The 24,762-nt window shown below is 47.4% G+C and overlaps 1 protein-coding gene and 11 non-coding genes across 12 annotated transcripts; 4 read left to right on the top strand and 8 right to left on the bottom strand.

Annotated features, from left to right (window-relative positions):
* Positions 1–634: 634 nt before the first annotated feature.
* LOC144480699 (uncharacterized) lies at positions 635–2,047 on the bottom strand. The gene has a single exon (XM_078200293.1). It carries the CDS (start codon positions 2,045–2,047, stop codon positions 635–637), a length of 1,413 nt encoding a protein of 470 aa, XP_078056419.1.
* Positions 2,048–7,635: 5,588 nt separating this feature from the next.
* Positions 7,636–7,717, bottom strand: trnas-aga (transfer RNA serine (anticodon AGA)). Its single transcript has one exon. It is a non-coding gene; the product is annotated as a tRNA-Ser (tRNA).
* Positions 7,718–10,562: 2,845 nt separating this feature from the next.
* On the bottom strand, positions 10,563–10,644 carry trnas-aga (transfer RNA serine (anticodon AGA)). The gene has a single exon. It is a non-coding gene; the product is annotated as a tRNA-Ser (tRNA).
* A 1,998-nt stretch (positions 10,645–12,642) lies between these two features.
* Positions 12,643–12,716, top strand: trnai-aau (transfer RNA isoleucine (anticodon AAU)). The gene has a single exon. It is a non-coding gene; the product is annotated as a tRNA-Ile (tRNA).
* Positions 12,717–13,484: 768 nt separating this feature from the next.
* trnas-aga (transfer RNA serine (anticodon AGA)) lies at positions 13,485–13,566 on the bottom strand. The gene has a single exon. It is a non-coding gene; the product is annotated as a tRNA-Ser (tRNA).
* A 1,996-nt stretch (positions 13,567–15,562) lies between these two features.
* Positions 15,563–15,636, top strand: trnav-aac (transfer RNA valine (anticodon AAC)). Its single transcript has one exon. It is a non-coding gene; the product is annotated as a tRNA-Val (tRNA).
* Positions 15,637–16,404: 768 nt separating this feature from the next.
* trnas-aga (transfer RNA serine (anticodon AGA)) lies at positions 16,405–16,486 on the bottom strand. Its single transcript has one exon. It is a non-coding gene; the product is annotated as a tRNA-Ser (tRNA).
* A 1,995-nt stretch (positions 16,487–18,481) lies between these two features.
* Positions 18,482–18,555, top strand: trnav-aac (transfer RNA valine (anticodon AAC)). Its single transcript has one exon. It is a non-coding gene; the product is annotated as a tRNA-Val (tRNA).
* A 768-nt stretch (positions 18,556–19,323) lies between these two features.
* trnas-aga (transfer RNA serine (anticodon AGA)) lies at positions 19,324–19,405 on the bottom strand. The gene has a single exon. It is a non-coding gene; the product is annotated as a tRNA-Ser (tRNA).
* A 2,012-nt stretch (positions 19,406–21,417) lies between these two features.
* trnan-auu (transfer RNA asparagine (anticodon AUU)) lies at positions 21,418–21,491 on the top strand. Its single transcript has one exon. It is a non-coding gene; the product is annotated as a tRNA-Asn (tRNA).
* A 799-nt stretch (positions 21,492–22,290) lies between these two features.
* On the bottom strand, positions 22,291–22,371 carry trnaf-aaa (transfer RNA phenylalanine (anticodon AAA)). Its single transcript has one exon. It is a non-coding gene; the product is annotated as a tRNA-Phe (tRNA).
* Positions 22,372–23,574: 1,203 nt separating this feature from the next.
* On the bottom strand, positions 23,575–23,655 carry trnas-aga (transfer RNA serine (anticodon AGA)). The gene has a single exon. It is a non-coding gene; the product is annotated as a tRNA-Ser (tRNA).
* Between the last annotated feature and the right edge of the window lie 1,107 nt (positions 23,656–24,762).

Below are 24,762 nucleotides of genomic sequence, written 5' to 3' on the forward strand. Positions count from 1 at the left end.
GAGCGTGGTGCTCATGTCGGAAGTAGGCACGGCTCCCAGTCTGAGGCCAGTCAGTTTGTATGGATTGCACCCGAGCAACTGAACCAGTCCTGGAGGGGTGGGCGCTCGACCGGCTTAGTTGTCACCGTTAGGTTTCCACCTGCAGCAACCCCCTCAGGAGACACCTCTGAAAACACGAGTCCACTTCTCTCCCCCTTAACCCCGTTCGAGATCAAAGACACGGATGAGTGTTCTTCTCAGTCAATTTATTCTTTCTTGCAAGAAAGGGTGCAGTCCCGTAGGAACACACACACTTACAATACATGATCATACTTTATATGCATCCGCGAGTTCATCATACGCCCCTCCCCTTTCCTTGTTTATTGGTTCCCGCGCTTCCTTATCGTGAACGGTTCCGCCCTCCAGCGCCTACTTTTCCTTTTATAGTCCGCAGTAACCGTTTCTTCTATAATTCAACTTGTGACGACTGGTACTCTGACCGCAAGCAAATGATTACATACTGGTGGTCAAGCACCTGCTCCTGCAAAGCGTCTATACAGCATATTTCACTTCCCATTTTCCCTGCTCTGAGCCTGTCGGCTCATCATTTCCAAAAATTACATCATCCTCCCCTTACAATCCCCCCTGTCTTTCCTTACGCACTGTAATTTTTGATACCTAGTGTATTTTCTAATCCCTCTAGCATTATGCCTGCCTGTTCGTCCCAGGTGCCATTGCCGGCCTTGGCGTCTAGGAGACCCTGTCCTTCCTCTGACGTCAAGTGTAGGCCTACTACTCGTCCATCCAGGGTATCACGTTTAGTCAAAGCGGTCTCAATAAGTCTTTGGGTCAGGCCCCGGATACAAGGGATAACACAGCATCCTAAGGCGACCAGTACCCCCGCTACTACTATAAAGGAGATGAGGGCGGATACCACAACCCCTTTCCATTTCCCGAACCACCTTTCCAGCCACCCGGTAAGGTCTGTGTCCACTCCCGAGCTTTCAGCCAATTCATCAGCCAGGGTCGTTTGTCCTTCTAGCGCTCTGGTGATCGACCCATCAGGAGCGGTGTTATTTGGAATAAAGGTACAACACTGTGTCCCTATCATGACGCAGACCCCTCCTTTCTCTGCTAAGATCATGTCCAATGCTAATCTATTCTCCCAAGCCATCCTACTGGTGGCATCCAGTTGTTCCGCTCTTCCCTTCACTGCACCCCGGGTGTAATTAATAAATCGCTGCTGGTTATAGTAGATGTAGTTGATCCAATCCACGTTTTTATTGATGGTCACCCACCAGAACAGAGACTCAAACCCCGCCGTTATCTGGTTCCTAGCTTTATACTCATCGGGAACCCCCCTAGGGACCCCTATGTTGTCCAGATAGACCCGGTCGTCAAAAGAGGTAGATAGACTCCTCTCTGCTCGCCGGTCTCCACGGGGTTCTGAGTGTTCGAATGCCAGGGTGAATGGGACAACCAATTGGACTATCGCACAGGTTCCTTTCCATCTTCGCGGTAACGTTGGCCGCAGAATCCCCCCTCCACAGTACCACCAGAGGTCAGCTCGGGGTACCTGGATCTGGGAATAATTCCCTTCCTCGGTGGCGTCATTAACTTCCTTGATCGTACCACACCTGTCAAAAGTGCCCACCTGCCTATCCAGTTTTTCCCCAGTCCGAGAGACACAGGTGTGATGTGTTCCTAATACCCCAGAAAATACCGGGGGCTGCGATTCCCTGTTGGATCTTACAGGGGGAAACGTCAGGCCCAGGGACTGGCAGGTGGGGTCATCCCAGGCCGCCCGGTGCTGATATAATTTTACCAGGCATTCCATCTGTTTTGGCTCTTTATCCCATCCCAACGGGAAGGGAACCACCTGTGGAGTCGGCCGACTGCCCGTGCATGCATAACAATTGCCCTTCTCGAGGCTTTGGACCGTATACTTGACCCATTCCATCCAGGCATTCGTTTCCCCAAAGCCCGTTTCTATTTCAATGGTTTCCCTGAGATCTTTTACCTGTATCACCCTAATCCCCTCAGAGCTTCCCGGGGCAGGGGTCGCCATGCGTAGAACTGGTGAATTGCCAGCTGTCGCTTTCTGAACCGTGATCCTTACGCAACACAGTCTTTCCTCCCTGACCCTTACCCCAAGTACTTCATTGTCTAGACTCACTTGCCTATTTCCGTTTGCCACCCATTCAGTCTGCTTCACGGTCAGGTATAGTGGATTACACCGGTTCAGCCCGCAATCCCTCGGGAGGATGGCCCGTGGGATTAACGCTACCCGTCCCCGCACCCCGAGAGATTTTTCTTCACCTAGCCCCTTTCCCATGAAAATCAATTCCATCTCCTTTCCCTGATACCCTTGTTGTCTTGCGAGGTTTATTGTAGTCTGATTAAGTTCCCCCATAGTTCCGCATGGCACCATCTGGCCAAGGTCAATTTCTATTACCTGCACCTGGGACGCTTCATTTATGGTGAGAGAATATATCTGGCCTGCGTGGGCCGCCCCTTCTGCGTACCACCTATCAACCGCTTCCTGATTCCCCCCCCCCCCCCCCCGCGCAACCCCCATAGCCCCAAAGTCCCTTTTTAGAGACATTGACCATGTCGTTAGTAATGTTAGGAGCATTTCAATACTGTGATTATAGTCCATTTCAGAATGTTGTCTGTTCAGTCTTCCGCAGTATTCTCCGCTGAGGCGTGATCGCCCAGAGTCAGCGCCCCCTCCTCCGGAGCTGGTACCGGTCCCTTGACCCTGGTGTAATGAGTCCAGCCCCTTTCAGCGGTTCGAATAGCAGTCTCAGTGGTCAACAGTACCAAGAAGGGGCCGTCCCAAACCGGTTCCAACGTTCGTTGCCTCCAATTCTTAATTAGGACCCACTGTCCCGGTTTGATAGAGTGAATCGCGAATTCAAGAGGCGGTGTCTGTGCCAGGAGTCCCTGTTGACGTAAACGAGACAGAGCAGATTCCAAGGCCTCAACATATTTGCGTACAAACACATCTCTGGACTCAAAGACAGGGATCTCCCCCCTTGGTCCATTGAAGGGGAGACCGAACATCATTTCAGACGGGGAGACACCTAAATCACGTCGCGGTTGCGTTCGTATTTGTAGGAGAGCCAAGGGAAGACACTTAGTCCAAGGCAACCCGGTTTCAGTGGTCAGTTTCGTGAGTTGTTTTTTAAGGGTCTGATTCATCCGCTCAACCTTGCCTGAGGACTGGGGGTGCCAGGGGGTGTGAAAATCCCAGTCTACCCCAACCGCTTTTATTATGTTCTGGAGGGTGGTCGACGTGAAGTGGCTACCTTGGTCAGAGTCAATGGCCCTGGGAAGCCCAAATCGCGGGATAACTTGTTCTAGGAGGACTTTACGAACTTGAGCCGCTGTAGCTGTGGCAGTTGGGAACGCTTCTGCCCATCCTGTCAGGTGGTCCACTATTACGAGGAGATACTTCAATCGGCCGAGGGGAGGGAGTTCGGTATAGTCTACCTGCATATATTCAAAGGGTCTATAGGCGGGGCTTCTCCCTCCCGTGGTCGTGTTCTGTCTCAGACCCCTCTTATTAACCCTCCTACAGATCAGGCAATCCCTCGTAACTTGTTTGGCCACCGTGTAAATTCCGGGGTGTGCGTATCGGCTTAGAAACGTATCGCACAGGGCTTGGACCCCCCCAATGCCCCCCTTGGTGGAGGTGACTTAGTATTCCTCTGGCTAGGGGACGGTTCAACAATTGTCTCCCATCAGGCAAGGTCCATTTTCCGTCCCCCCCTTTCTGCCCCCCCCAATTCTTTAAATTATTTTATCTCTGGGACATGGGGCACCCATACCAGACATTCAGCCACCTCCTCTTCCATCCCCGCCAATCTCGCCTGTTCATCTGCTAACTGGTTTCCCCTGATCTCTGTTCCCGTACCCTTCTGGTGACCTTTCACATGGACCACTGCAATTTCTCGTGGCTTTAACAGATCCTCCAGTATTTTTACCACTAACTCCTCATGGACCAACTCCTTTCCCCTACTATTTATCATTCCCCTCTCCTTCCAAATCTTTCCGAAGGTATGCACGATGCCAAATGCATATTTGGAGTCCGTGTACACCATTCCTACTTGCCCTTCCAGATTCCTCAGGGCCCGATGCAGAGCATACAGTTCACATGTCTGGGCAGACCAGGAGTTAGGCAGTCTCCCTCTTTCCTCCAGCTTCCAACCTTCCTCGCTAATAATGGCATGTCCATTATATCGTTTTCCATCTATCACCCGGGAAGACCCGTCAATGTACCATCTCCTCCCCACATGAAGGGATCTGTCCCTTAGGTCTTCCCTCGCCTTCCTCTGGAGCTCTATTATGTCTGAACAACGGTGCTCAAGTTTGCCCCTATTCTCCCCTTTCCATAGGAATTCTGCTGGGTTCTGACAGGAGCCAACCTCTATCCTAAGGTCGTCACGATCTGACAATACAGCCTCGTACTTCAGGATCCTTGAGTCCGTCAGCCATCTTCCGGCTTTCTGACTCAGGATTGTTCTTACCTGGTGAGGTGTTGTGACGGTTAAAGGCGCCCCGAACGTTAACTTCCTTCTCTCTTCTACCAATTTGGCTGTGGCAGCGACCGCTTGGACACATTCCGGCCAGCCCCGAGATACCGGATCTAGGACTTTTGACAAGAAAGCCACCGGCTTCCTATCCCCACCCCAGTCTTGGGTCAGGACCCCGAGCGCAGTGCCCTGCTTCGCGTTAACAAATAACCTGAATGCTTTGTTGAAATTCGGCAGACTCAGGACCGGGGCGGTCGCTAGCTTTTGCTGAAGGGTTTCGATCAACACTTCCCCTTCCGGGTCCCACTGGATCTTGTCCGGGGCGTCCTCGACAAGTCTTAAAGATACTCTTATTTTAACTTCAAGACAAGGAAAGAGCACATGGTCCTTCCAAGTTTTAACTCCTTGCTCAACATTAAAACATTAAAGCGAACAACAACAAAACATTCACACAATCACGTTGTTAAACACACAGATACACATGGAAGCTTCCAACATTTATTGAGACTTAACATCTTAAACAGTCGCTTTTATTCTGCTGTTTGACTCATAACTGCTATTGGCCACTCGCCAATTGCTTCTTGTTCTAGCGCTAATTGCGCAGCCTTGTCTGCGGCTTGGTTCCCTTTGTATTTTAACCCGTCGGGGTTGTCCCTCTCTGGTTCCCTTTGGTGCGCTTTAATTTTTATTACTGCCGCTTCTAGGGGTTTTTCTTTTAACGTCTCAACTATATCACAAATTCCCCAAATTTTACCCCAGAAAACTACACAGTTGACTCAGTCTGACTCCTACAGATTCGATGATCTCTATTCCGGCTTCCGATCGTGGCCACCGATCGGACGTACCAGTAATACAGACCCAACCGACTACGTCATTTGTTGTGGGAAAAGTCACCACTCGGAGATCAGACTTGAGATTCAACTTGCAGTTTATTAAATCGAAGTAGTGGGACTGAAGTGGTGACCCGAGTGCCGCCCCCACCCAGCAAGCTGCATATTTAACTTCCTCGGGGCTGGATGATGGTTTACTATTCACATAGAGATTTAAGAGTTGGCAGATCCAATCCTCGTCCGACCCGTATTCCGGCCAGAATACAGATGGTGCTCGGATTGGCTCTGTTGTCCATACAAAACAACAATATTTAATCATAACTTTTCTCTCCAAATTTCTTGTCCTCGTCTCGTAATCACAATTTTATAGTTGCAACCCTAATGGACTAGTAGGGGGTATTCCCTTATGCTTGTTCTTCCCCTTGGGGGCCCGTCCCATCCCCGAGACGATCTGTTTCCCATGGTTAGTCTCCAGTAGTCGTCTTGAGTATGACTCACCCACACCCTCAGATCAAACTGTCATAACCATGAAGTCAACAAGGAAGATAATGACTCTCGTCTGCCCGAAGCAGAGTCAGAGCGAAATTTCTTACCTTGATCCGTGCACGGAGTTGTCTGACTTTCGTCTATCTCCCAGTCCCTGTCACAGTCCTCCTCCCACACTCATCCGTGTGACCTCCGTCTAGGGGTTCAGAATTATCTCAATTGAGTGGTTTCAGACCTCCCTACCTGAGGACCGAAGCGGCGTCTTGTAGGTGTAAATATACACCGGACGCGTCTTATTACACCGAGTCGGTCCTCCTGCGAGAGGTCCCCGTTATAATTCAAGATCCCGGACGAGCCCCCAAATTGTCGGAAGTAGGCACGGCTCCCAGTCTGAGGCCAGTCAGTTTGTATGGATTACACCCGAGCAACTGAACCAGTCCTGGAGGGGTGGACGCTCGACCGGCTTAGTTGTCACCGTTAGGTTTCCAACGGCAGCAACCCCCTCAGGAGACACCTCTGGAGACACGAGTCCACTTCTCTCCCCCTTAACCCCGTTCGAGATGAAAGACACGGATGAGTGTTCTTCTAAGTCAATTTATTCTTTCTTGCAAGAAAGGGTGCAGTCCCGTAGGAACACACACACTTACAATACATGATCATACTTTAGATGCATCCGCGAGTTCATCATACGCCCCTCCCCTTTCCTTGTTTATTGGTTCCCGCGCTTCCTTATCGTGAACGGTTCCGCCCTCCAGCGCCTACTTTTCCTTTTATAGTCCGCAGTAACCGTTTCTTCGATAATTCAACTTGTGACGACTGGTACTCTGACCGCAAGCAAATGATTACATACTGGTGGTCAAGCACCTGCTCCTGCAAAGCGTCTATACAGCATATTTCACTTCCCATTTTCCCTCCTCTGAGCCTGTCGGCTCATCATTTCCAAAAATTACATCATCCTCCCCTGACACTAATAACGCCAAGGTCGCGGGTTCAATCCCCGTACTGGCCACATGCGATTACCCGTGTGGGCAGAACCTGTCGTCTTTTCGTCGGCAGAGACTGATCCGCGTCGCGTTCTTCCACACCGGCAAAGTGCAGCTTTTTTTTCTCCTTGACAACTTTTGAACTGGGAAAATTTCTTCTGACCGTTCTGACAAATTGCCCATCTTTTCAAACTTCTGTGCCTCAAACCGAAAGGGCGAATGTGGAAGGTTACGAGACGGGAAAGGAGTTTTCATTGCAAAGAGTGGACCGGCGGGGAAAGATTGAGCTTCATCTAATTAAATTCACAACGGAGCGCTGACATAATGTCCTTCATTTGGCTACGAAATCGTTTATAAAAGCACTGGGAACATGCTCAGGTGGTCACATCTGCAGTTTGACCTCAGTACGGAGCCTTACGGCTGATGCTGGCTGGTCACCACTCTTCAGAAAAGACATTAGGAAGAGGTCAGGTGACACTGCCTGGGAGGTTTACAATGATAAAATAAGCCCGTTATGAGGCGGTGTTGGAGACGTTCGGGTAGTTCCACGTCGAACATAGAAAATTGGAAGATGTCCCAACTCTGATATTCCAGCTGATACGGGATTTCGACAGAGTAAACAGTCAAAATACTCCCTCTCCGCGCAGGTCAATAACTGAAGTTGTCAGGTGCAAATTTGTTGAGAAAACATCTGGAGAGGACAGGCGGACCGGCATCAACTTCATGCAAATTGTTGGGATCTGTCACCATTCCACAGGGAAAAATGATTGCAGATGCCATCCGTTCCAGCGAGTCGAAGTGAAACGGACATGAGAAATGCGGAGTCAGCAGGATTCGAACCTGCGCGTGGAAACCCCAATGGATTTCTAGTCCATCGCCTTAACCACTCGGCCATGACTACACGATCAAACGCGTCAGAAATCATACTGATACCCACTCAATAATTCTTATAGCCGGCCTCCTTGTAGTGATGCTGACCTCTTGTGATGGATACAAATGCGATTAATTTCTCTGCTGATGTCATGCGTCTGTCTTCTTTCCCCATGTCGGCTCAATTTCATTTGTCGTCTAACGTCCTTTTTATTCGGATACAGCACATGGGTGGATTGAAACAAACATTTGCAAGCATTCGATATCTGTCCATACACTCAGAACTGGATGGAACACAACCTTTACATCCCAAAATAGCTCCCTTCAAGGCGACTTAGGAAAACGAGCTCTTGAATGCGCTAAACTAATGCAGAAATATTAGAGTATGTGCGGATTCGGAATCCAATCCGGCTCTCCCACATGGTGGTGACATTTGCCGTTTCTGAATCACCAGTGGACAAATTTGAATTGAGCCCTTCGAGAATATCTTTCTGTTCACTGCAGATGCAACTCCCGCAATCATTGATCCAAAATTTAAGATGAACTGGGGCCGGTTAGTTTATACGGCTGGAGCATGTTGCTAATAGCGCTGCGACTGAGGGTTCAATCCTCGTACTGTCCAAATGCGGTTACCTCTGTCTGTGGAGCCCGGTTTACGTTATGCTCAGTGGCAATGGCTTTTTCGAACAGCCTGAGTCGCTTCGCGTACTTCTGTACACTCACGATGCCGTTGACAATTTTTCAACTGGGAAAAAGTCTGCCTCCCATCCTGACAAATTGTCCATCTTTTCACACTTCTGTGGCACAAATCGGTCGGTGACATTTGAGCAAACCTTGACCGCTCTACAGCGAAACACATACGGACGACCGGTCAGCTGGATGTCAACTGTGATCATTCCTCTCATTCGCTTCAATGTTTTGTCAATATTCACGTCAGCCAACCTTGTTGCAAGAAATCATACCAGCTTACTTTGACGCACTGCATTCAACCGATCAACACATCGCTTCACACGAATTGAGAATGCGCTTCACACCTAATTTACGCAAATACTGAGTTTTTTCAGAAGAACAGCTATTCGGCTGGAAATCTCGAAACTGGCGGTTAGTTGGTCGTCACGCTCAACACATTAACCGCTAAACATTGTCTTTAAGATGTGGCAGAAGGGTGTCTAATGTTTTGCTGATGACAGCGAAAAAGTCGGGATCGGAAGGAAATTCCTTCAGCAAGCATGGATGGAAACTTCATTGAGGAGCCGCCGTGGGGCAACGTACAATATCCCTCGCAACGAGCACGATGCTTTCTCCACATTTTTATGTCATTCCAATTCCCACAGTGTGCCTCGTTAAGAAGGGTCGCACGAGAGAGTAAGCAAAAGATAAAATACCAATTCGCTCTCCCCAGTGTGAAGCGGGACCTGTGACATGGGGCTGCTGTGTGACTGTTACTGATAGAAAGAGTTGGATCACAAGGGCAGTTGGGCTGTGTTTTGTTCAGCCTTTCAAATCTTGATGAATTACTCGAACCGTTAAATCGTGTTGAATGACAGCCTTTGGAAATATTTTCCTGTTCACTGAAGGTGCAACTCACAGAATCATTGATGCAAAAATCAAATTGAACGGATTCCGGTTAATTCTGCGCTTGAACACACGCCCCCATTTTGCAGCCCTGGCTGCCAGACTTCTCGATGGAGCAAATAATCCACAAATGGCAAATGAATCCAGTCTGCAAAATGGCAACATGTTGACAATATTCCGACTGAATTTCGCAACATATTTTACTATTTTAGCAGAAAAAAATATTTCAAATAAAACCGGGGGGGGGGGGGGGTGGGTGAACATCAAATGCACGTTGTGATTGCCCCAGCCAAATCCCATGAACGTCATTTAAAACGAAAATGCCATTCCATCAGGTTGAAGATGCGCGATCAGTCAGCAGTGAAAAATGTAAACTTCTGCACTTAATGATGCAAATCAATAGAAAAACGCAGTTGCTCATCGTGGGCTTTGTTGGCGACGTCGACCGTTTAGCTCAGGTGGTGCTAATAACGCCCAGGTCGCGGGTTCAATCCCCGTACTGGCCACATGCGATTACCCGTATGAGCAGAACGTGTCGCCTTTTCGTCGGCAGAGGCTGATCCGCTTCGCGTTCTTTCACACGGGCAAAATGCAGCTTTTTTTTTTCTCCTTGACAACTTTTAAACTGGGAACATTTCTTCCAACCGTTCTGACAAATTGCCCATCTTTTCAAACTTCTGTGCCACAAACCGAAAGGGCGAATGTGGAAGGTTACGAGACGGGAAAGGTGTTTTCATTGCAAAGAGTGGACTGGCGGAGAAAGATTGAGCTTCATCTAATTCAATTCACAACGGAGTGCTGACATAATGTCCTTCATTTGGCTACGAAATCGTTTATAAAAGCACTGGGATCATGCTCAGGTGGTCACATCTGCAGCTTGACCTCAGTACGGAGCCTTACGGCTGATGCTGGCTGGTCACCACTCTTCACAAAAGACATTAGGAAGAGGACAGGTGACACTGCCTGGGAGGTTTACAATGAGAAAATAAGTCCGTTATGAGGCGGTGTTGGAGACGTTCGGGTAGTTCCACGTCGAACATAGAAAATTCGAAGATGTCCCAACTCTGATATTCCAGCTGATTCGGGATTTCGACAGAGTAAACAGTCAAAATACTCCCTCTCCGAGGAGGTGAATAACTGAAGTTGTCAGGTGCAAATTTGTTGAGAAAACATCTGGAGAGGACAGGCGCACCGGCATCAACTTCATGCAAATTGGTGGGATCTGTGACCAATCCACAGGGAAAAATGATTGAAGATGCCACCCTTTCCAGCGAGTCGAAGTGAAACGGAAATGAGAAATGCGTAGTCAGCAGGATTTGGACCTGCGCGGGTAAACCCCAATGGATTTCTAGTCCATCGCCTTAACCACTCGGCCATGACTACACGATCAAACGCGTCAGAAGTCATACTGATACCCACTCAATAATTCTTATAGCCGGCCTCCTTGAAGTGATGCTGACCTCTTGTGATGGATACAAATGCGATTAATTTCTCTGCTGATGTCATGCGTCTGTCTTCTTTCCCCATGTCGGCTCAATTTCATCTGTCGTCTAACGTCCTTTTCATTCGGATACAGCACATGGGTGGATTGAAACGAACATTTGCAATCATTCTATATCTGTCCATACACTCAGAACTGGATGGAGCACAAACTTTCCATCCCAAAACAGCTACCTTCAAGGCGCCTTAGGAAAACGAGCTCTTGAATGCGCAAAACTAATGCAGATATATTAGAGTATGTGCGGATTCGGAATCCAATCCGGCTCTCCCACATGGTGGTGACATTTGCCGTTTCTGAATCACCAGTGGGCAAATTTGAATTGAGCCCTTCGAGAATATCTTTCTGTTCACTGAAGATGCAACTCCCGCAATCATTGATCCAAAATTTAAGATGAACTGGGGCCGGTTAGTTTATACGGCTGGAGCATGTTGCTGATAACGCTGCGACTGAGGGTTCAATCCTCGTACTCTCCAAATGCGGTTTCCTCTGTCTGTGGAGCCCGGTTTACGTTCTGCTCAGTGGCAATGGCTTTTTCGAACAGCCTGAGTCGCTTCGCGTACTTCTGTACACTCACGATGCCGTTGACAATTTTTCAACTGGGAAAACGTCTGCCTCCCATCCTGACAAATTGTCCATCTTTTCACACTTCTGTGCCACAAATCGGTCGGTGACATTTGAGCAAACCTTGACCGCTCTACAGCGAAACACATACGGACGACCGGTCAGCTGGATGTCAACTGTGATCATTCCTCTCATTCGCTTCAATGTTTTGTCAATATTCACGTCAGCCAACCTTGTTGCAAGAAATCATACCATCTTACTTTGACGCACTGCATTCAACCGATCAACACATCGCTTCGCACGAATTGAGAATGCGCTTCACACCTAATTTACGCAAATACTGAGTTTTTTCAGAAGAACAGCTATTCGTCTGGAAATCTCGAAACTGGCAGTTAGTTGGTCGTCACGCTCAACACATTAACCGCTAAACATTGTCTTTAAGATGTGGCAGAAGGGTGTCTAATGTGTTGCTGATGACAGCGAAAAAGTCGGGATCGGAAGGAAATTCCTTCAGCAAGCATGGATGGAAACTTCATTGAGGAGCCGCCGTGAGGCAACGTGAGGCAGCGTGAGGCAACGAGCACGATGCTTTCTCCACATTTTTATGTCATTCCAATTCCCACAGTGTGCCTCCTTATGAAGCGTCGCACGAGAGAGTAAGCAAAAGATAAAATACCAATTCGCTCTCCCCAGTGTGAAGCGGGACCTGTGACATGGGGCTGCTGTGTGACTGTTACTGATCGAAAGAGTTGGATCACAAGGGCAGTTGGGCTGTGTTTTGTTCAGCCTTTCAAATCTTGATGAATTACTCGAACCGTTAAATCGTGTTGAATGACAGCCGTTGGAAATATTTTTCTGTTCACTGAAGGTGCAACTCACAGAATCATTGATGCAAAAATCAAATTGAACGGATTCCGGTTGGTTCTGCGCTTGAACACACGCCCCCATTTTGCAGCCCTGGCTGCCAGACTTCCAGATGGAGCAAATATTCCACAAATGGCAAATGCATCCAGTCTGCAAAATGGCAACATGTTGACAATATTCCGACTGAATTTCGCAACATATTTTACTATTTTAGCAGAAAAAAATATTTCAAATAAAACCGGGGGGGGCGGGGGGGGGGGGGGGGGGGGTGAACATCAAATGCACGTTGTGATTGCCCCAGCCAAATCCCATGAAAGTCATTTAAAACGAAAATGCCATTCCATCAGGTTGAAGATGCGCGATCAGTCAGCAGTGAAAAATTTCAACTTCTGCACTGAATGATGCAACTCAATAGAAAAACGCAGTTGCTCATCGTGGGCTGCATTTGCGACGTCGGCCGGTTAGCTCAGGTGGTTAGAGCGTGGTGCTAATAACGCCAAGGTCGCGGGTTCAATCCCCGTACTGGCCACATGCGATTACTCGTGTGGGCAGAAGCTGATCCGCTTCCCCTTCTTCCACACCGGCAAAGTGCAGCTTTTTTTTCTCCTTGACAATTTTTAAACTGGAGAAATTTCTTCCAACCGTTCTGACAAATTGCCCATCTTTTCAAACTTCTGTGCCACAAACCGAAAGGGCGAATGTGGCAGGTTACGAGACGGGAAAGGAGTTTTCATTGCAAAGAGTAGACCGGCGGTGAAAGATTGAGCTTCATCTAATTCAATTCACAACGGAGTGCTGACATAATGTCCTTCATTTGGCTACGAAATCGTTTATAAAAGCACTGGGAACATGCTCAGGTGGTCACATCTGCAGTTTGACCTCAGTACGGAGCCTTACGGCTGATGCTGGCTGGTCACCACTCTTCAGAATAAACATTAGGAAGGGGACAGGTGACACTGCCTGGGAGGTTTACAATGATAAAATAAGTCCGTTATGAGGCGGTGTTGGAGACGTTCGGGTAGTTCCCCGTCGAACATAGAAAATTGGAAGATGTCCCAACTCTGATATTCCAGCTGATACGGGATTTCGACAGAGTAAACAGTCAAAATACTCCCTCTCCGAGGAGGTGAATAACTGAAGTTGTCAGGTGCAAATTTGTTGAGAAAACACCTGGAGAGGACAGGCGGACCGGCATCAACTTCACGCAAATTGGTGGGATATGTAACCATTCCACAGGGAAAAATGATTGAAGATGCCATCCTTTCCAGCGAGTTGGAGTGAAACGAACTGAGAAAAGCGTAACCAGCAGGATTCGAACCTGCGCGGGGAAACCCCAATGGATTTCTAGTCCATCGCCTTAACCATTCGGCCATGACGACACGGTCAAACGAGCCAGAAATCATACTGATACCCATTCAATAATTCTTATAGCCGGCCTCCTTGAAGTGATGCTGACCTCTTGTGATGGATACGAATGCGATTAATTTCTCTGCTGATGTCATGCGTCTGTCTTCTTTCCCCATGTCGGCTCAATTTCATCTGTCGTCTAACGTCCTTTTCATTCGGATACAGCACATGGGTGGATTGAAACGAACATTTGCAAGCATTCTATATCTGTCCATACACTCAGAACTGGATGGAGCACAAACCTTCCATCCCAAAACAGCTACCTTCAAGGCGCCTTAGGAAAACGAGCTCTTGAATGCGCAAAACTAATGCAGATATATTAGAGTATGTGCGGATTCGGAATCCAATCCGGCTCTCCCACATGGTGGTGACATTTGCCGTTTCTGAATCACCAGTGGGCAAATTTGAATTGAGCCCTTCGAGAATATCTTTCTGTTTACTGAAGATGCAACTCCCGCAATCATTGATCCAAAATTTAAGATGAACTGGGGCCGGTTAGTTTATACGGCTGGAGCATGTTGCTGATAACGCTGCGACTGAGGGTTCAATCCTCGTACTCTCCAAATGCGGTTTCCTCTGTCTGTGGAGCCCGGTTTACGTTCTGCTCAGTGGCAATGGCTTTTTCGAACAGCCTGAGTCGCTTCGCGTACTTCTGTACACTCAAGATGCCGTTGACAATTTTTCAACTGGGAAAAAGTCTGCCTCCCATCCTGACAAATTGTCCATCTTTTCACACTTCTGTGCCACAAATCGGTCGGTGACATTTGAGCAAACCTTGACCGCTCTACAGCGAAACACATACGGACGACCGGTCAGCTGGATGTCAACTGTGATCATTCCTCTCATTCGCTTCAATGTTTTGTCAATATTCACGTCAGCCAACCTTGTTGCAAGAAATCATACCATCTTACTTTGACGCACTGCATTCAACCGATCAACACATCGCTTCGCACGAATTGAGAATGCGCTTCACACCTAATTTACGCAAATACTGAGATTTTTTCAGAAGAACAGCTATTCGTCTGGAAATCTCGAAACTGGCAGTTAGTTGGTCGTCACGCTCAACACATTAACCGCTAAACATTGTCTTTAAGATGTGGCAGAAGGGTGTCTAATGTGTTGCTGATGACAGCGAAAAAGTCGGGATCGGAAGGAAATTCCTTCAGCAAGCATGGATGGAAACTTCATTGAGGAGCCGCCGTGAGGCAACGTGAGGCAGCGTGAGGCAACGAGCACGATGCTTTCTCCACATTTTTATGTCATTCCAATTCCCACAGTGTGCCTCCTTATGAAGCGTCGCACGAGAGAGTAAGCAAAAGATATAATACCAATTCGCTCTCCCCAGTGTGAAGCGGGACCTGTGACATGGGGCTGCTGTGTGACTGTTACTGATAGAAAGAGTTGGATCACAAGGGCAGTTGGGCTGTGTTTTGTTCAGCCTTTCAAATCTTGATGAATTACTCGAACCGTTAAATCGTGTTGAATGACAGCCGTTGGAAATATTTTTCTGTTCACTGAAGGTGCAACTCACAGAATCATTGATGCAAAAATCAAATTGAACGGATTCCGGTTAATTCTGCGATTGAACACACGCCCCCATTTTGCAGCCCTGGCTGCCAGACTTCCAGATGGAGCAAATATTCCACAAATGGCAAATGCATCCAGTCTGCAAAATGGCAACATGTTGACAATATTCCGACTGAAATTCGCAACATATTTTACTATTTTAGCAGAAAAAAATATTTCAAATAAAACCGGGGGGGCGGGGGGGGGGGGGGGGGGTGAACATCAAATGCACGTTGTGATTGCCCCAGCCAAATCCCATGAAAGTCATTTAAAACGAAAATGCCATTCCATCAGGTTGAAGATGCGCGATCAGTCAGCAGTGAAAATTTTAAACTTCTGCACTGAATGATGCAACTCAATAGAAAAACGCAGTTGCTCATCGTGGGCTTCGTTTGCGACGTCGGCCGGTTAGCTCAGGTGGTTAGAACGTGGTGCTAACAACACCACGGTCGCGGGTTCAATCCCCGTACTGGCCACATGCGATTACACGTGTGGGCAGAAGCTGATCCGCTTCCCCTTCTTCCACACCGGCAAAGTGCAGCTTTTTTTTCTCCTTGACAACTTTTAAACTGGAGAAATTTCTTCCAACCGTTCTGACAAATTGCCCATCTTTTCAAACTTCTGTGCCACAAACCGAAAGGGCGAATGTGGAAGATTACGAGACGGGAAAGGAGTTTTCATTGCAAAGAGTAGACCGGCGGTGAAAGATTGAGCTTCATCTAATTCAATTCACAACGGAGTGCTGACATAATGTCCTTCATTTGGCTACGAAATCGTTTATAAAAGCACTGGGAACATGCTCAGGTGGTCACATCTGCAGTTTGACCTCAGTACGGAGCCTTACGGCTGATGCTGCCTGGTCACCACTCTTCAGAATAAACATTAGGAAGGGGACAGGTGACACTGCCTGGGAGGTTTACAATGATAAAATAAGTCCGTTGTGAGGCGGTGTTGGAGACGTTCGGGTCGTTCCCCGTCGAACATAGAAAATTGGAAGATGTCCCAACTCTGATATTCCAGCTGATACGGGATTTCGACAGAGTAAACAGTCAAAATACTCCCTCTCCGAGGAGGTGAATAACTGAAGTTGTCAGGTGCAAATTTGTTGAGAAAACACCTGGAGAGGACAGGCGGACCGGCATCAACTTCACGCAAATTGGTGGGATATGTAACCATTCCACAGGGAAAAATGATTGAAGATGCCATCCTTTCCAGCGAGTTGGAGTGAAACGAACTGAGAAAAGCGCAACCAGCAGGATTCGAACCTGCGCGGGGAAACCCCAATGGATTTCTAGTCCATCGCCTTAACCATTCGGCCATGACGACACGGTCAAACGAGCCAGAAATCATACTGATACCCATTCAATAATTCTTATAGCCGGCCTCCTTGAAGTGATGCTGACCTCTTGTGATGGATACGAATGCGATTAATTTCTCTGCTGATGTCATGCGTCTGTCTTCTTTCCCCATGTCGGCTCAATTTCATCTGTCGTCTAACGTCCTTTTCATTCGGATACAGCACATGGGTGGATTGAAACGAACATTTGCAAGCATTCTATATCTGTCCATACACTCAGAACTGGATGGAGCACAAACCTTCCATCCCAAAACAGCTACCTTCAAGGCGCCTTAGGAAAACGAGCTCTTGAATGCGCAAAACTAATGCAGATATATTAGAGTATGTGCGGATTCGGAATCCAATCCGGCTCTCCCACATGGTGGTGACATTTGCCGTTTCTGAATCACCAGTGGGCAAATTTGAATTGAGCCCTTCGAGAATATCTTTCTGTTCACTGAAGATGCAACTCCCGCAATCATTGATCCAAAATTTAAGATGAACTGGGGCCGGTTAGTTTATACGGCTGGAGCATGTTGCTGATAACGCTGCGACTGAGGGTTCAATCCTCGTACTCTCCAAATGCGGTTTCCTCTGTCTGTGGAGCCCGGTTTACGTTCTGCTCAGTGGCAATGGCTTTTTCGAACAGCCTGAGTCGCTTCGCGTACTTCTGTACACTCAAGATGCCGTTGACAATTTTTCAACTGGGAAAAAGTCTGCCTCCCATCCTGACAAATTGTCCATCTTTTCACACTTCTGTGCCACAAATCGGTCGGTGACATTTGAGCAAACCTTGACCGCTCTACAGCGAAACACATACGGACGACCGGTCAGCTGGATGTCAACTGTGATCATTCCTCTCATTCGCTTCAATGTTTTGTCAATATTCACGTCAGCCAACCTTGTTGCAAGAAATCATACCATCTTACTTTGACGCACTGCATTCAACCGATCAACACATCGCTTCGCACGAATTGAGAATGCGCTTCACACCTAATTTACGCAAATACTGAGATTTTTTCAGAAGAACAGCTATTCGTCTGGAAATCTCGAAACTGGCGGTTAGTTGGTCGTCACGCTCAACACATTAACCGCTAAACATTGTCTTTAAGATGTGGCAGAAGGGTGTCTAATGTGTTGCTGATGACAGCGAAAAAGTCGGGATCGGAAGGAAATTCCTTCAGCAAGCATGGATGGAAACTTCATTGAGGAGCCGCCGTGAGGCAACGTGAGGCAGCGTGAGGCAACGAGCACGATGCTTTCTCCACATTTTTATGTCATTCCAATTCCCACAGTGTGCCTCCTTATGAAGCGTCGCACGAGAGAGTAAGCAAAAGATATAATACCAATTCGCTCTCCCCAGTGTGAAGCGGGACCTGTGACATGGGGCTGCTGTGTGACTGTTACTGATAGAAAGAGTTGGATCACAAGGGCAGTTGGGCTGTGTTTTGTTCAGCCTTTCAAATCTTGATGAATTACTCGAACCGTTAAATCGTGTTGAATGACAGCCGTTGGAAATATTTTTCTGTTCACTGAAGGTGCAACTCACAGAATCATTGATGCAAAAATCAAATTGAACGGATTCCGGTTAATTCTGCGCTTGAACACACGCCCCCATTTTGCAGCCCTGGCTGCCAGACTTCCAGATGGAGCAAATATTCCACAAATGGCAAATGCATCCAGTCTGCAAAATGGCAACATGTTGACAATATTCCGACTGAAATTCGCAACATATTTTACTATTTTAGCAGAAAAAAATATTTCAAATAAAACCGGGGGGGCGGGGGGGGGGGGGGGGGTGAACATCAAATGCACGTTGTGATTGCCCCAGCCAAATCCCATGAAAGTCATTTAAAACGAAAATGCCATTCCATCAGGTTGAAGATGCGCGATCAGTCAGCAGTGAAAATTTTAAACTTCTGCACTGAATGATGCAACTCAATAGAAAAACGCAGTTGCTCATCGTGGGCTTCGTTTGCGACGTCGGCCGGTTAGCTCAGGTGGTTAGAACGTGGTGCTAACAACACCACGGTCGCGGGTTCAATCCCCGTACTGGCCACATGCGATTACACGTGTGGGCAGAAGCTGATCCGCTTCCCCTTCTTCCACACCGGCAAAGTGCAGCTTTTTTTTCTCCTTGACAACTTTTAAACTGGAGAAATTTCTTCCAACCGTTCTGACAAATTGCCCATCTTTTCAAACTTCTGTGCCACAAACCGAAAGGGCGAATGTGGAAGATTACGAGACGGGAAAGGAGTTTTCATTGCAAAGAGTAGACCGGCGGTGAAAGATTGAGCTTCATCTAATTCAATTCACAACGGAGTGCTGACATAATGTCCTTCATTTGGCTACGAAATCGTTTATAAAAGCACTGGGAACATGCTCAGGTGGTCACATCTGCAGTTTGACCTCAGTACGGAGCCTTACGGCTGATGCTGCCTGGTCACCACTCTTCAGAATAAACATTAGGAAGGGGACAGGTGACACTGCCTGGGAGGTTTACAATGATAAAATAAGTCCGTTATGAGGCGGTGTTGGAGACGTTCGGGTCGTTCCCCGTCGAACATAGAAAATTGGAAGATGTCCCAACTCTGATATTCCAGCTGATACGGGATTTCGACAGAGTAAACAGTCAAAATACACCCTCTCCGAGGAGGTGAATAACTGAAGTTGTCAGGTGCAAATTTGTTGAGAAAACATCTGGAGAGGACAGGCGGACCGGCATCAACTTCACGCAAATTGGTGGGATATGTAACCATTCCACAGGGAAAAATGATTGAAGATGCCATCCTTTCCAGCGAGTTGGAGTGAAACGAACTGAGAAAAGCGTAACCAGCAGGATTCGAACCTGCGCGGGGAAACCCCAATGGATTTCTAGTCCATCGCCTTAACCATTCGGCCATGACGACACGATCAAACGCGCCAGAAATCATACTGATACCCATTCAATAATTCTTATAGCCGGCCTCTTTGAAGTGATGCTGACCTCTTGTGATGGATACGAATGCGATTAATTTCTCTGCTGATGTCATGCGTCTGTCTTCTTTCCCCATGTCGGCTCAATTTCATCTGTCGTCTAACGTCCTTTTCATTCGGATACAGCACATGGGTGGATTGAAACGAACATTTGCAAGCATTCTCTCTCTGTCCATACACTCAGAACTGGATGGAGCACAAACTTTCCATCCCAAAACAGCTACCTTCAAGGCGCCTTAGGAAAACGAGCTCTTGAATGCGCAAAACTAATGCAGATATATTAGAGTATGTGCGGATTCGGAATCCAATCCGGCTCTCCCACATGGTGGTGACATTTGCCGTTTCTGAATCACCAGTGGGCAAATTTGAATTGAGCCCTTCGAGAATATCTTTCTGTTCACTGAAGATGCAACTCCCGCAATCATTGATCCAAAATTTAAGATGAACTGGGGCCGGTTAGTTTATACGGCTGGAGCATGTTGCTAATAACGCTGCGACTGAGGGTTCAATCCTCGTACTCTCCAAATGCGGTTTCCTCTGTCTGTGGAGCCCGGCTTACGTTCTGCTCAGTGGCAATGGCTTTTTCGAACAGCCTGAGTCGCTTCGCGTACTTCTGTACACTCAAGATGCCGTTGACAATTTTTCAACTGGGAAAAAGTCTGCCTCCCATCCTGACAAATTGTCCATCTTTTCACACTTCTGTGCCACAAATCGGTCGGTGACATTTGAGCAAACCTTGACCGCTCTACAGCGAAACACATACGGCCGACCGGTCAGCTGGATGTCAACTGTGATCATTCCTCTCATTCGCTTCAATGTTTTGTCAATATTCACGTCAGCCAACCTTGTTGCAAGAAATCATACCATCTTACTTTGACGCACTGCATTCAACCGATCAACACATCGCTTCACACGAATTGAGAATGCGCTTCACACCCAATTTACGCAAATACTGAGATTTTTTCAGAAGAACAGCTATTCGTCTGGAAATCTCGAAACTGGCAGTTAGTTGGTCGTCACGCTCAACACATTAACCGCTAAACATTGTCTTTAAGATGTGGCAGAAGGGTGTCTAATGTGTTGCTGATGACAGCGAAAAAGTCGGGATCGGAAGGACATTCCTTCAGCAAGCATGGATGGGAACTTCATTGAGGAGCCGCCGTGAGGCAACGTATAATATCCCTCGCAACGAGCACGATGCTTTCTCCACATTTTTATGTCATTCCAATTCCCACAGTGTGCCTCGTTCTGAAGCGTCGCACGAGAGAGTAAGCAAAAGATAAAATACCAATTCGCTCTCCCAGTGTGAAGCGGGACCTGTGACATGGGGCTGCTGTGTGACTGTTACTGATAGAAAGAGTTGGATCACAAGGGCTGTGTTTTGTTCAGCCTTTCAAATCTTAATGAATTACTCGAACCGTTAAATCCTGTTGAATGACAGCCGTTGGAAATATTTTTCTGTTCACTGAAGGTGCAACTCACAGAATCATTGATGCAAAAATCAAATTGAACGGATTCCGGTTAATTCTGCGCTTGAACACACGCCCCCATTTTGCAGCCCTGGCTGCCAGACTTCCAGATGGAGCAAATATTCCACAAATGGCAAATGAATCCACTCTGCAAAATGGCAACATGTTGACAATATTCCGACTGAATTTCGCAACATATTTTACTATTTTAGCAGAAAAAAATATTTCAAATTAAGCCGGGTGGGGGGGGCGGGGGGGGGGGGGGGGTCGGGGGGGGGGGGGTGGTGGGGTGGACATCAAATGCACGTTGTGATTGCCCCAGCCAAATCCCATGAAAGTAATTTAAAACGAAAATGCCATTCCATCAGGTTGAAGATGCGCGATCAGTCAGCAGTGAAAAATGTAAACTTCTGCACTGAATGATGGAACTGAATAGAAACAAGCAGTGGCTGATCGTTTGACCATATGGCGACGTTGGCCGGTTAGCTCAGGTGGTTAGAGTGTGGTGTTATTAACGCCAAGATCGCGGGTTCAATCCCCGTACTGGCCTCCTGCGATTACCCGTGTGGGCGGTTTCTGCCGTCTTTTCGTCGACACAGGCTGATTCACGTCGCGTACTTGCACAATGGCAAGGTGCAGCTTTTTTTCTCCTTGATAACTTTTAAAGTGGGAAAATTTCTTCCAACCATTCTGGCAAATTGCTCATCTTTTCAAACTTCTGTGCCACAAACCGGGAGGACGAATGTGGAAGGTTACGAATGTGGAAGGCGGGAAAGGCGTTTTCTTTGCAAAGAGTTGAATGGGGAGAAAGATTGAGCTTCATCTAATTCAATTCACAACGGAGTGCTGACATAATGTTCTTCATTTGGCTACGAAATCGTTTATGAAAGCACTGGGATCATGCTCAGGTGGTAACATCTGCAGTTTGACCTCAGTACGGAGCATTACGGCTGATGCTGGCTGGTCACCACTCTTCAGAACAGACATGAGGAACGGGACAGGTGACACTGCCTGGGAGGTTTACAATGAAAATATAATTCCGTTATGAGGCGGTGTTGGAGACGTTCGGGTAGTTCCACGAAGAACATAGAAAATCGAAGATGTCCCAACTGTGATTTTCCAGCTGATACGGGATTTCGACAGAGTAAACAGTCAAAATACTCACTCTCCGGGCAGGTGAAGAACTGAAGTTGTCAGATGCAAATTTGTTGAGAAAACCTCTGGAGAGGACAGACGGATCGGCATCAACTTCACGCATAGTTGGTGGGATATGTAACCATTCCACAGGGAAAAATGATTGAAGGTGCCATCCTTTCCAACGAGGGGGAGTGAAACGGAAATAAAAAGTAGGCAGTCAGCAGGATTCGAACCTGCGCGGGATACCTCAATGGATTTTTAATCCATCGCCTTAACCACTCAGCCATGACTACACGGCCGCAATAGTTAAAAATCATACTGATATCCACTCAATAATTCTTACACCCGGCCTCCTTGATGTGATATTGACCTCTTGCGATGGATACAAATGCGATTAATTTATTTGCTGATGTCCTGCGTCTGTGTTCTTTCCCCATGTCGGCTCAGTTTCATCTGTCGTCTAACGTCCTTTTCATGCGGATACAGCAGATGGGTGTATTGAATCAAACATTTGCAAGCATTCTATACATATCCATACACTCAAAACTCGATGGAACACAAACGTTCCATCCCAAAATAGCTCCCTTCAAGGCGCGTTAGGAAAACAAGCTTTTGAATGTGCATAACTAATGCAGATATATTAGAGTATGTGCGGATTCGGAATCCAATCCGTCTCTCCCACATGGTGGTGTCATTTGCCGTTTCTGAATCACCAATGGACAAATTTGAATTGAGCCCATCGGGAATATCTTTCTGTTCACTGAAGATGCAAATCCCGCAATTATTGATCCAAAATTTAAGATGAGCTGGGGCCGGTTAGTTTATACGGCTGGAACGTGTTGCCCTCTTTTTCGGTCAAACCAAATAAACAAACTCAGATTAAATCAGGACAAAGTAAAAGGGGCAGCACCCCAAAAAGGAGGGGGAACAGCCCGAACAGAAATCAAAGTACAAAGGAAACTTAAAAACATCAAATTAAAATGTGATTATTAGGATCAATAATGCACCCCAACCCCTGCGGTGCCCAGCGGGCGCGGAAAGCGTCAACCGCGCCCGTGGACACCGCATGCTCCCTCTCCAGGGACACCTGGCCGCGAACGTAGCCGCGGTCGAGGGGAAGACAGTCAGGATGGACGGCCCCCTCGATCGCCCGCTGCCTGGAACGGTAAATGGCGCGTTTCGCCAGGCCCAGGAGCAGGCTCACGAGGAGGTCACCATCCCTCCCCTCCCCTCTCCGCACCGGGTGTCCGTAGATCAGGAGCGTGGGACTGAAGTGCAGACAAAACATCAACAAAAGGTACTTTCGGAAAACATAAAGGGAGTGTAGCCTGAGACACACAACGTCGACATGGTCCACGGACTCAACAAGGCCGCAGAAAGGGCAGTTTTCGGAGCCCGTGAACCAGTGAATACTACGGTTGTGCGGAACTGCTGCATGCATCACCCTCTAGCCCAGGTCCCCGACGTCATTGGGGAAGAAATGGAAGCGAGAAATACTTAGGCAGCAGGATTCGAACCTGCGCGGCGATACCCCAATGGATTTCTAGTCCACCGCCTTAACCACTCGGCCATGACAATACGACCGCACGCGTCAAGATTCATACTGATATCCACTCAATAATTCTTACACCCGGCCTCCTTGATGTGATATTGACCTCTTGTGATGGATACAAATGCCATTAATTTCTCTGCTAATGTCATGCGTCTGTCTTCTTTCCCCATGTCGGCTCAATTTCATCTGTCGTCTAACGTCCTTTTCATTCGGATACAGCACATGGGTGTATTGAATCAACCATTTGCAAGCATTCTATATATATCCATATACTCAGAACTCGATGGAACACAAACTTGCCATCCCAAAATAGCTCCCTTCAAGGCGCCTTAGGAAAACAAGCTTTTGAATGTGCATAACTAATGCAGATATATTAGAGTATGTGCGGATTCGGAATCCAATCCGGCTCTCCCACATGGTGGTGACATTTGCCGTTTCTGAATCACCAATGGACAAATTTGAATTGAGCCCTTCGTGAATATCTTTCTGTTCACTGAAGATGCAACTCCCGCAATTATTGATCCAAAATTTAAGATGAGCTGGGGCCGGTTTGTTTATACGGCTGGAAGGTGTTGCTATTAACGCTGCGACTGAGAGTTCAATCCTCGTACTGTCCAAATGCGGTTACCTCTGTCAGTGGAGCCCGGGTTTACGTTCTGCTCAGTGGCAATGGCTTTTTCGAACAGCCTGAGTCGCTTCGCGTACTTCTGTACACTCACGATGCCGTTGACAATTTTTCAACTGGGAAAAAGTCTGCCTCCCATCCTGACAAATTGTCCATCTTTTCACACTTCGGTGCCACAAATCTGTCGGTAACATTTGAGCAAACCTTGGCCGCTCTGCAGCGAAACACATACGGACGACCAGTCACCTGGATGTCAACTGTGATCATTCCTCTCATTCGCTTCAATGTTTTGTCAATATTCACTTCAGCCAACCTTGTTACAACAAATCATACCAGCTTACTTTGAAGCACTGTATTCAACCGATCAACACATCGCTTCACACCAATTAATAATGCGTTTCACACCTAATTTACGCAAATACTGAGTTTTTTCAGAAGAACAGCTATTCGTCTGGAAATTTCGAAACGGGCAGTTAGCTGGTCGTAACGCTCAACACATGAACCGCT

Source organism: Mustelus asterias, chromosome 30 (assembly GCF_964213995.1).
Source record: "Mustelus asterias chromosome 30, sMusAst1.hap1.1, whole genome shotgun sequence".
NCBI classification, from domain to species: domain Eukaryota; kingdom Metazoa; phylum Chordata; class Chondrichthyes; order Carcharhiniformes; family Triakidae; genus Mustelus; species Mustelus asterias.

Coding starts and splice junctions, on each gene's coding strand:
- LOC144480699 (XM_078200293.1), bottom strand. CDS start 2,047: ATGGCGACCCCTGCCCCGGGAAGCTCTGAGGGGATTAGGGTGATACAG.